We start from the raw sequence: 12,706 nt of genomic DNA on the forward strand, positions 1-12,706 counted from the left end.
GCCAATGTGAAATGAAATCAATAACCCCCACACGTTCTATTTCAATATTTGTCGCTTTGGCAAAAAATGAAAAACCCTCACCTGTCCATTTTCCGTAACCATGTTGGTTTGAGATACAAGCACAACGCGCCGGATCCAACAGTAAACCGCTGCGTCACCACAATGGTGCAGAACTTAATGCTACAGTGCAATGGGTATGATTTCGCGAATGGTGTAAACTGTCACTAAAATATTATACGTGATGTGTGTATAATACGCGTTTCGTTGAGCAAACGGCGTTGGGTGCCTACTAGGTAACCGGCATATTTCCTCCGTGAATTTCCTGCGAGCACTGACGTGCCGGCTAACCAATGGCACGAAACTACCCCAGCACTCAGTATCGAGCGCGCTGAAGGCAAAACTTCGATACCCTCCGGTGCCTGCTGCCGCCACGGCGAAAACAGGGGAGGCAGCCCTTTCTTCGCCGGCGCACAAACCGCGCCGCATTTTCCGCCATGCGGCGCGACGCAAAACTAACCCAAACGCATGCATGCCTGCAGGATTATTCCGCCGCTTGCACTTGTTATACACGAGATGGAACAAGTGCACACAAAGTGAGGGTGTGCGATCACTCATGTTTCACGTTCCATCGATTGTGATACATTCGTACGATTTCGCAAAATCATCCAGGGATGCTGAATTGGACTCATTTTTGTTAAACTGTTAGGCGCTGAGCAAGATCCCGATGATAAATTTAGTGATAAAGGTCTAAATTTGTCGGCATTTGGTTAGAACGCACAAATGCGGTGCGGTAGAGGGTAGAAAACACCCCCGATCAATATCCGAGTGTGGCAGTGCCGCACGACGCCGACAGCGCGCACAGCATGGGGGATGTTGCACAAGCAAGTAATGTTGATAACGTGCTCGCAGCGGCGTGCCTGGACGATTGTATCTTTGGGGATCGAATTGGATTATTGCCGTTTTCAATGCCAAATGTACACAACAAATTGAAAATGTTGAGAATCTCAAAACTCTAACAACTACACACAAAAAAACTGAGAAACTTTCAAAGGAATGACGCCAAACGTTTAGCTAAAATTACACAATCATAACATAAACAAAGCGTGAGTCAACCGGCGAATACGAAAATATGCATCGCAGCTCTAACTCGTGTTTAACGCATTTAATTAACATAGTTTTATGAGACTTTGTTGCAATTGACGTATTGGCGTCTTCGGATGACCTTGTAATATATTTATCTATAAACACTATTTCAATTTTATATTTAGAGATACCAGACACGAATCTAAAAGCAACGACCTTGACTATCTACGGTAATAGTAAATGTATTCAATATTGAAAGAATTATTTCAATTATATACACAATCAAAATCAATTTTTATTTGATTCATTCAAGAAATTTAGACCTCGCTAAACATCATTTGTCCTTCTAACAAGTTTTATTACGAACCATTATAAATTATTTGGTTTGGTATAATAATAAATCTTTATTATATATTTTTCATTTCCTCTTCTTTGAATTGACAATGCTACACGTGACAATGTGACTTTTATTCATTAAATACCCATAGGTATGCATTCCGTAGTAAATTGTAAATAAGATAGACAATGATGTGTTTTATGGAATGTCGGTAATTACGTTTGTTTGCACCGCGTCTCGCAAGTTGTAAACACGCATCTAATGATTTATTCAAATAAACACGCTGTTATGAAGAGTAAACATTTTAGTATCAAACCAAAATATAAAAACATACAATGTAAATGCAATGTTTCAAATGATTTCTTAGTAGAACTTTTCATTTAATTATAGTGATTTGCATTTATTTGCATTCAACATCCATGAAAACTTTCTTCATGACTAGTCAATGTTTTAAAGTTTCCTACTACTCAATGAAGCACAATATTCTTCAAAACTTGAATATAAATGAGTTCTCATAAGAGGAGATTTGTTTCAGTGGTGATTATCCCGTTAAAAACTGTATTTTTTCGTTATTTTTTACGTTTGAGGTTATGTAGACGATAAAATGGCTGTCAATGCATGTCATAAAACGCATCATAACCTCAAACATGAATATGCATCATAAAAACTGCTAGTTTTATGATTTTTCGAATACAATACATTAAAAAACACCGATATTAACCTCAATGCAATATTCACGATACGAACAAATACGTTCCGTATTTATAATTAACGACAACGCTACAGTTGCCCCACATTTGAACCTCTGAATCACCTACAAATTGACACATGAACGACACATACTGCATCCATCAGCAGGAGCAAGACATTTTCAAATCATCTATTTTATAGCTATTCACCAACAGCGCCTACTGTTACTCAATGCACAAATTCTGCAATGCTGCTGTAAAATATGAAAATAAAACAAAAAGTTAACTCAAATATGTGTGCCTCTCGGTAAACAGTAGCACTTAACACAAATTTCTGCGTACGCCCAATTTGAACGCGCGATTCAAACACTAACTGCCGTTAAAAGCTGGAGTAGTGTTTAGTGAGCGATTGGATAGCTGCCAAGTGAAATGTTCTATAGCCGACCGCCGAGTGCACGTGACATCTTCTACGAATGATGAAAATCCGCCAATTGTTAGAGTGTTTACGTCCGCGCGTTGCCGCATTCTGTTGTTTAATGTTGATCCTCGACTCTTGCGCGATTTTCACTTCCAGCCGCTTACAACGGATTTCAATTTAACGCTCACTTCCTCGCACGCTACACGCGCTTTTTCAGCGTGTGGTCGACCACAACAACAGAAAATAAACGAACTTACCGACGAGGCATTTGTTGGCAGCGAGCTTATTGAGCGGTCTTGTTGATCATCGTAATCGAACATTTTTAGTGTAGCAAAAGATTAAACTTTGAGTTAAAAAATAAAAACGCGTTTTACTGCAGTTTATAAATATTAACAGTAAAAGTTCCAATGAGTAGAAACAGAGATTTCGCCAGCAAAGGTTACGTCGACGTGAATTTACAATTCCAATGCGGCATGATTCTTTTTCGTGCGAAGTTTTATTCTTATTCAAATATTTTGAATCCGTAATAATGTTACGCGTATGGTAAAAAAAGGATCGCGTAACAAGATATTTTCACTTCGATGCTGGGAAATAGTGTCCTTGATACGTCCTTCAGATAGGCGAATCAAGGATTCGATTCGATTCGGAGTTGTCGCACGCCCGTGGTGAGATGGAAATGCGCGTTAGGAACACGTACGCGGAAAGTCGCAAGGAAACTGGCGAATTTGCCTTCTAATATCACACACACTCGTGCGCTCGCGCTCAACAGTGGACAAACCATAATAACATATAAAGTGAGTAAATGTATATTTTTAGCGAACGCATCACATACATTCACACACACCGTGTCTATTTCTATTTAGCCGCCAAGCAGCGCGCGAAGCTGATCGCATCGGCGAAACGCGCCGCCGCTCGCGAAAACCATCCACGTTCCTGTCGATTAATGATGCTATCAATAAATTAAAGGCCTCTTAATTGATCGCGTTCGCGCGCTACTACTGCCGAAACCATTCGGCTCGTCTTAATTCATTTCATTAATTAATGGATTGATAGTCATGATACGGACATTGTTTTTCTGACGACGCAAAATTGTAAATTGCCATTTCGTGTATATGTGCCTCTGTGTGAGGACAATTTTCATGCGAGGAGATGTGAGGATTGTTGCGCATTGCTCTAACTTCTCGCATACAACGGTTTCGCATGGCGAGCGTAATTTAATTAAAATATTCCGACGACCTAATGCGCTAACATTGCCAGCAAAACTGTTCATGTAGGGTTCCAGTATTATATGGGGCGAGAACTCTGCGCTGGGGACTCTAGACCTCGACAATTAATCATATTTTCCTCCAACGCTTTTCTGCTTGTTCATCACAACCGAAACTCTAATTTAGTAATTAAATTATAGACTTACACGACTTATTCGAATGGTACCTACATTTCAATTGGAAAATGTTTAATTCTTTAGTTTCAATTAATTTTTTGCCCTGCACATTGATTATCTAGAAATAAATTAAATCTAATAAAATATTCGTCCTATTTATTGACTAATAAAACATAAAAATCAATAAATTCCACCGAAAACTCAAACAAAAAAACAATTTTCCGCCTGGTTTATATTTATCCACTGACCGTGATTTACCCCTCAACTTCAAGACAACTCTTTACAACTTAGTAAAAATTCTATATAACTTTCGGGTTAACTTTTTTGTTTCTAATCTGGCCATAAATCATTTCCCAGCTTTAAGCATCTACCAAAACTTTTTTTGGCTAAAACACGACTAAATTTAAATAAAAACTTTTTTATGTCTACACTTATATTGCTTTGAAAATAATCTTGTGCCTCTAATTAAAACTTTACGTACGTAGGCCCGTCAACGTTGCGTATTGATCTCATCAAACGCAAAATATTTGATAAATTTATTTATTATTGTGTCATATATTTATAAGCAGAGATATGTTATTTCAGTAGACGCTTCAAGGTTGGATCGCTGCACGTTTCTCACCATCTCACACACGCTGGAGCGTAATGAGTTGTAAACTTACGTTCCGAAAAATGTTTACGTTACAACCGAATGCGCAATGGCCACACCGATCTGTGCTAAATAGTATTCCATTTCATATCGCTAATTTTGTAGTTTTTGTTGTACACGATTATCGAAAGGTAGGTATCAAATTGCTTCGTGAAATGGTAAGTGTAGAAATTAATATAAGTAAAACTTTTATGAGTTTTATACATCTACATATTCTTACTTAAATTTTATTGTCAGTTGTAAGTACTACTCTTAAGTGGTTATGTGAATTGTGTAATCAGAGAAGTCATAAAGCATTCTTTAAATTATTTTACTATAGCATAAAATTCTACAGAATGTTTAACACCTAGTTAGTATAAAATTAAGTACCATTGATATTCAAATTATACGCGTTTCGTTAGGAATACATGACATGAATAAATTTCATCCTTAAATGAGTGTATATCGCAAACATTTATCATTTTTATTTGCTGGTGAAGCTACTTAAATTTATCTCAACGCATTCCAACATGGGAATTGGTATTTTTTCTGAATAACACCCCTGGAGACTTCATAACATCAATAAAAAGTTTTATATTTCCTTTTTAAATGTCCAGTTTGTGCAAGATAGTGCTATAGCTTACAATTTCCGACATCCTGAGCTTCAGGGATAGTTTAAGAGTTAGTGGGGTATCTGCCAGGTCAACTTATCACGATTCAAGGTGACATTCTCTGACCGCGGTATTTGTACCTCTTCTTTTCAAAGCAAATAATAAATTTTCTTTTGTTTTAATATACTAATGTATATTATATTCGCGAAAATTGTTAAAATGCCCCACCTACACATAAATTAATGATTAAATATAATTTGCAACCCACTATTCACCATTTTGTAATATAAAACACGTTTTGTAGTACAACTTCCGGACTGTCCACGTTTTATAGATTCTTGCTCACTGGTCGTAAAACTGAAGTAATTAAATAAACTGACATCATCAAGTCATGAAAGCATGAACTACTATTCCGAATGAGTAAAACTTTTGTTACTTTATGGATTAATTGTATTTTTTTGTTTTTGAGCACACTGCGGTATTGTAATAAAGTAAAAATAATCATTGAATTCAGCGAGGTCACAAGTCACAGCTAGCAACAAAATCGATTCAGCCAAATCTGAATGCAGCATTAGGGCATGGACTTTTATAGCGTTGCCTTTGACTTTTCATTATAATATAACGAAACGTCTGGGCGTATCGATGACGCGAATGTTTTATTAGAACATATTTAAAGAGAAAACGGAATTGGGGCCAAGGACGAAGAGTTTTCCAGCGTGGCGAATGCAAATTTAGTGCGTGTTTCCATAGCGTATTCAACGTGAAGTAATAGAAAAAAATCAAACAATAATAGCATACAAGCAAGCGTACATCTAAACTGATTAGCGCTTACCTCGTTCGGACTGATCGCGAAGTTATTCATTGTATTAATTTAAACGTTGATCGGAGGATAATTCATATCTGAATTGAGCTTAATTAGTAATCGCATGATTAGCAACCGCGTGTGAACAAATTCCGGAAACGCGAGAAGTTCTCTTCCGAATCCCCGACTGCGGTGTGTCGATTGCGTACCACTTGTCCGCTCTTTCCGCTCTAGAGGCGTATGGCAGAACGCCCGAAGCAGGACTGAATTCCGGGCATTCTGATCGTTACGGACACGAACACACGCGCTCCACCAGGTTTCGACTCCTTAACTTGACGGGTCGCGCGGTGCCGGCGCGTAACCTCGAACCTTCCGAAAAACCTTCCAGCGCGCTGCTTAGATTGGCCGCATTGCAGCCAAGTTTTATTGCCGCCTCCTTTGCTCGGCTGGCGCGCGCCACCGCGTGCGCACCCGATATGTGCTACTGTTACTGTGTGTGGAGCTGGAGGAACATTAATCGTTCTCCAAGAGGCCAATAAACGTTGCCGGAATATTTACGAAATAAAGTTGTAAATTTTCGCACCAGAAAAGCATTCGAGCATTTCGGTGCGATTTGCTGTGATGCGTTAAATTGCGGTTTTATTTGCACGTGCGGTTTTCTATCAGGAAAAGTGCTGCGGGGCAAAGCCGATAATGTTGCCAATATTTTCACAGATAAATTCAATTTTTCAGCTCTGGCGCTAAAGAAATATATGGGGAAATGTCCAGCAAAAGAAAATATTTACGATTTCATATCACCGTGGGCTTCAGCTATCATTTTCAGAATTTTCATTGTTGAAATTTGTTAAAATATAGAGTATTCAATAAATATGAATATTAATTCGTAGTTAGTTGATTTTAAGTAGTTGAAACTGTACAAAACACACAAACATCCATTGCTCGACATTTACCTGGAGCAAAAAATAGTTGTTTATGTTTTTTTCGGGTCGATCGAATGTTGCAACTTCGAATAACAATGTTTTGATATTTCACGGCTCAAAACGATACACGTAGATCCATCTATCACCACAAAATAAAACTATTGTTGCATTAATGTAAAATCACGTAGAAACGCTTCTAACACCCGCAAATTAACACGGAAAATTAATTAAAATATACCATACTCAGTCATTTTGTTGATTTCAATATTAAAACACAAAAATTCCAAGAATAAAAAATTAAATGCGCCAAACGAAAATCTTTTGTTTGTTTTTTGTTTGTATAACAAATTTCACATAATTACCGGGTTATTAAAAAGCCATTTGTTTCCCTTGACAAACCAAGGCACTGTTAAATCAAGAAATACGAGAAGCGCAATTGCCTTTTAAATTTTGCATGTACTGATAGCGTATTTTCGCGCGATATTACTTTGCACCAGTTCGGTACACGCTTCAGTCAACAAACTTAACTTAAGCCTACTCACATCACAACTCGCAAATATCCAATAATAATAAGGAAATGTGCAGGCGAGAATGCGCGCACTCTCGACCCGCGAGTATATTAGGAGTCAATTATGACATTCGTGTTTCTGTTTGCATAATAAAGAAGGTCGTTAGCGACGACGACAACGGCAAGGAATTCATTTTTTGTGCATGCGCTCGAATTCTACTCAGCAGCTTGGGGCTCGTACACACGATTCACTTCGAATTACGTAACTCAACGATGATGTAATACGAGGCAGGCACATAGCATGCCGTTGTAGTCCGTGAGTCAAAACAAGAGAATTCGCGCTTATCCATCCGCTTGTTTGATGCGCATGATAAAAACCGCCGCTAACAATGCGAACGTTTGTATGCTCATACGAGCGTGTTTACATTGGATGCTTGTTTGAGTTGGTCGGTGAGTTGTGAATAGTATTAACGCTTGTTTGACCATTATTAGAGCATGCCGGCTGCAGGAGCAGTAGGAATATTACGTAGAGGCGTTAATGTGTAACCTACGACCTTTCGCTATGGTATTCAGTGTTAATTGATATGCAGATGCGGCTGGCAATTAACCTAAAATTTTTACGCAATTACTGAAACAACGAACAAGAATTACACATTAAACTATTATTTTCGTTTAATGCTCTCAATTGTACCGCTGCGTTAATGGAATTCCTACTATTAGCAACGGTTTGCTAATAAATTCATTTCATATTCCAGCTGGATTAATTGCGAAAGTGAGATTTAAAAATAAATCTTAATGCGTCTCATTGCTATTTTTACGCGAACATTGGGCAGTAGGCTTGCGTTTGCGTTTTCATCACTCTTCAACAAATCAAAAATTAATGTTCTAATATCCTAATGCGTTGATCAAACGCTTTTTTTATTATTCATTTGAGTTAAAACTGGTTGAAATGTTGAAATATAAATATTTAGAGTTGTATCACATTACAGCGCAGTGTTTTCTGATTTTATTGTGATCGATAATCCGGGTTTGTTGTGTGGTTGATTTAATCAATGTAGCTGAATGCAGGATTTTATTTGGAGAACAGACATGCAGTGACATCTGTATGGCAGTTGATCAACTAACCCGATTTCCTGCTGACTACGGTACCTGCTGCAGACGTAATATACTTGAAGCGGTTTTGTTTTGTAGTTGAAAAGTTTCGATTAGGGACACAAAAAGTCAATCTAAGTTTAGCGTTCGCAAACTTCTCGAGGTAATTGGAGTAAAAATTGTGTTATATCCTTCAACTCCATTAAACAATGGTTAGATCTAAACGAAGTTTTCTATTCTATTGCAAACACAAAACTCTTCAAGATACTAAAATATTGATGGAAAAAATAACAAGTACATGAAGTTTATAAAGAGCGATATGTTAGTGTTGGGGGTGTGGGGTTGTCCAGTTGGAGCGATCTTGCAGATTGCAAACATAAAATTATTTTGCCCGGAACTCTAATTAAGCATTGTTAGAGAATATTTTATTTCAGTTGAAATATAACAGGATATACAACAATATTAGTGTGCATTTCATTTTAGATATTAACAATTTGTTGTAATAATCACCTTTACAGTAGATAATAAGTATTTGCGTGACTTGAGGCGTCAAATTTTTGTAGATAAAGATAATTAGACTATTATATCACTATGCATTGAATATTTTATTAAAAAGTGGAGCATATTACTAGGAAAATATACTTTTATATACTCATGGTGTCGTATTACCTAAACGCCGTGCATATAATTTCACTTCATGACTCTACAAGTCTCGTTTTACATATTTAATTTAATACCTTTTCAAACGACTTCTTAATTATGTTTTAACAAGAATTTTTGTTAAAATATCAAATAGCAGTTAAACTTTTCCTAAGATATTTTTATTTTTCTAAAAGCTGAAGTATTTCTTTGATTATATTCGTTAATTTGAAGTATTTAGCAAGAATTTCATATCTCCAAAAATTCTTCAATCAATTATTGCTCATTCTGTGAAAAAGAAAACAAAATGAAATATTGCCAATCTGCATTATTTTTAAGAAAAAATGTAGTTTAACAGCTTTATTTTGTATAAAATTATGCGAATAAGAATAATTTATTATTCCTTTATCGCACAATGCAGAATATCAAATTATTCAATAAATTTGTACATTTATTTGTAGTCAGTTGTTTTTAAGTCTCTTTGAAACTGTACAAAACACACAACAGTCCATTGCTCGACGGTTAACTGGAGCAAAAAAATGTTGTTTATGTTTTTTTGGATCGATCCAATCTTAGAACGTCGAATAACAATGTTTCTATATTTTACGGCTCAAAGTGATACTCATATATCCATCTATCGTCACAAAATAAAACTATTGTTGCATTAATGTAAAATCACGTAGAAACGCTTCTAACGTCTGCAAATTAACACGAAAAATTAATTAAAAGAGACCATACTTAATAATTTTGTTGATTTCAGACATAAATTCCAAAAAATACCAAAGAATAAACATTTAAACGAATTTTTTTTGTTTGTTTTTTGTTTGTATAACTAATATCACATAATTACAGGGTTATTAAAAAGCCATTTGTTTCTCTTGACAAACCAAGGCACTGTTAAATCAAGAAATACGAGAAGCGCAATTGCCTTTTAAATTTTGCATGTACTGATAGTATATCATCGCGCGATATTACTAAGATATTATAAGATATTATTAAGATATATTTATTTTTCTAACAGCTGAAGTATTTCTTTGATTATATTCGTTAATTTGAAGTATTTTGCAAGAATCTCATATCTCCAAAAATTCTTCAATCAATTATTGCTCACTCTGTGAAAAAGAAAACAAAATGAGATATTGTCAATGTGCAATATTTTTAAGAGAAAATATAGTTTAAAAGCTTCACTTTGTATAAAATTATGCGAATAAGAATAATCAATTATTCCTTTTTTGTTCTACTTTATCGCACAATATAAAAACGCAATGAGCTAAAAGTGGATCACATGCATAGCTGGCTAATAAAGAAAGTTTCAAAGGATAGTGTAAAATGCAGAGAATTAAGCAGCGTAAAGTTTAAACCCTGCTGGAAACTAAACGGGTTGAACAATTCAGTATCGATTGCCACACTTAATTATGCAAATAAAAATTTACTCTCGCATAAAATATGCTAAAGTGAAAAGATTAAACTTGCGTTTATACTTCATACTTGATTATTTAATTTAAATGCTTCATAGTATAATTTATGTAAATTGAATTCAAAATACGATTTAATGCTTTTGTAAATGTAATGTCACTTAACACTAATTGCTCTTGGCGTGTTAATTTGAAACAAAAATACAGCGCACTGTTAGTTTTACAACCCATTCATTGACTTGCCTAACAATCCACCCACTTAATTAATTCCGTACAGAAAACCCTTAAAAATCGATTGTTCGCGTGAACAGAAATGATAACGCCCTTTGGATATCATCTATATTTACCATTTCGCTCGAGTGTAATAAAACACTGATAAATACCAAAGTTCAACTTTAACAGGTAATTTTGTATGCCATGTTCGCATTTTCGTATTTCGCTGAACTTTTATTAAATGAGCTTTTCGTGTTTTTCGCTTCAAGTTGGCCACATTAATTCACCAATTTGCGACTGCCTGGAAATTAAGTGCTTATCACGATCGTCATAAAAAAAACTCGCAGAATCGTACGAAAGTACAGAAACATCTCGACAGGATGCTTTGCGTGTGTTTATGTGAGTGTAGCGCCTGTCTGCCAAAGTAGATTTTAATGTAGTCCTGGCACACGTACACTTGTATAATGATCCTGGTTCGCGGCGCGGGGCGACAGACTGTCGGGCTCCGGAGAATTTTGCGGAGCCTCCCAGTCGAGACCAGTCGTCCGTTCGATTTTCCGGGTTGGAATACACATTGTGGCATGTCCCATTTACGACTCAAGTTTATTGGGAAGCAGCAGTAAAACTCCCAGTCTTACGACATCAGTTCTTTGCCGGTTTGGCGAATAAAATAAAACACAATTTCATGCACCAAAAATAAACAACAAAAACGTAACTGTAAGATATGATAATATACGGCTTCAATTGCATGAGTTTTTGCAAAGCAAAGTACGCATTGTATTATTTATTATTATAAGAAAAGGAAACAGTAAATACGTACATGTTTATTTTCCGTGTAAACTGGTTGAATGTCAATGTATTTTGGAGGCTGAGGTTTAGATTTTGAGGGAATTGTCTCCTCGAAGCTGGGTTCGATTATACCATGCCCATGTTGATCTCGGTGAATTCCTTGTGCATCGATAAAATGCATTTGATACTCATGCGAAATCCCATGTGAGTCTAGGTAGTGTCCTCGTCCCTTGTCCTGACTGTGTCGCTTGTGGGTCGAATGGGACCCCCCGGAATGCGTACCGTGCCCATTGTGGGCATGTTGGCTGTCGTGTTTTCCAGCGTCGTGATGTTCTGTAAAATGTAAGGAGTGATGCGACGGCAAAACGGGAAAGTCTCGACCATGCCCACCGCCCCCGTGATGATGCCCATCGCCATGATCCCTGTGATCCTTGTCGCCTTTGCTGTGGTGTTCCTTTGGCGGATGGTGCAATTCCTTGTGGTGGCCGTGACTATGACCGGGCGTGTGATGATGGGACGCCTCCACCAACGTCGGCTGGATGTGAGTGACGAATTGTGCCATTTTCTACCGGTGTTTTCTTTCACACGCGCACTCTGACACGCGACACGCACCGATTTAACGCACACATCAACTTATTGTTTTTATCCGTTACATGGCTGAGGCAGCAAGGGTCAAACATCGAAAGGTAAACAAAGATCGCGATTTGTTGAATTAAACTAGTTATTGCGTGAGTTATTGCACGGGAAGACTGCGTGATGCAACCGTTCGAAGGTGTTTATTTGCGTGGAATGGCGAAGAACATTCTGTTGCGTAAAGTTATCGACGATTGAATGTGCGCCGGGCGCTGTGTTTTGGTGCCGAAACAGGAGTTGAACAGCGAGGGAATAGTCTTGGGATGTGCACCCCTTTTACACACACAGTGCTGCTGCGCACGCGAATCGATAGGAGCGCGCGAAATGGACGAAAGTTGAAGAAGTTAGTTTGGAGTCGGCACGCAACAGATCCTTCGGCTTTCCCGGGCCGAAGGATTGCACAAAACTTTCGTTCTGTGGGAGGACGATATCTGGGGATTTCGCATGCGTACTCCCCACACATCCAGCCAATGTGGATATTTCAAAACACAGCGGCCACGGCACACACCTACTTTTCACTGCATGCAGGACTCGCCACCCATTGCGCG

At 37.4% G+C, this 12,706-nt stretch overlaps 1 protein-coding gene across 12 annotated transcripts in view; it reads right to left on the minus strand.

Annotated features, from left to right (window-relative positions):
* The window catches only part of LOC135793795 (ankyrin-3-like), a 79,000-nt gene extending 66,386 nt beyond the window's left edge, over positions 1 to 12,614 (minus strand). For 4 of the 12 annotated variants that reach the window (XM_065304888.1, XM_065304887.1, XM_065304885.1 and 1 more), the window contains exon 1: positions 11,557 to 12,550. In XM_065304888.1, the coding sequence (XP_065160960.1) occupies positions 11,557 to 12,087 (531 nt within the window). In that variant the 5' untranslated portion in view covers positions 12,088 to 12,550. Of the gene's footprint in view, positions 1 to 81; positions 369 to 2,784; positions 3,249 to 5,979; positions 6,245 to 11,556 lie in introns of those variants that run through there. The other 8 variants (XM_065304883.1, XM_065304882.1, XM_065304886.1 and 5 more) reach the window with 7 other exon arrangements.
* Between the last annotated feature and the right edge of the window lie 92 nt (positions 12,615 to 12,706).

The sequence above is a fragment of the Atheta coriaria genome, unplaced genomic scaffold (assembly GCF_025399875.1).
Source record: "Atheta coriaria isolate IRGN ID8LTWV9N9 unplaced genomic scaffold, Caltech_Dcor_3.1 hic_scaffold_6_pilon, whole genome shotgun sequence".
NCBI lineage: Eukaryota > Metazoa > Arthropoda > Insecta > Coleoptera > Staphylinidae > Dalotia > Dalotia coriaria.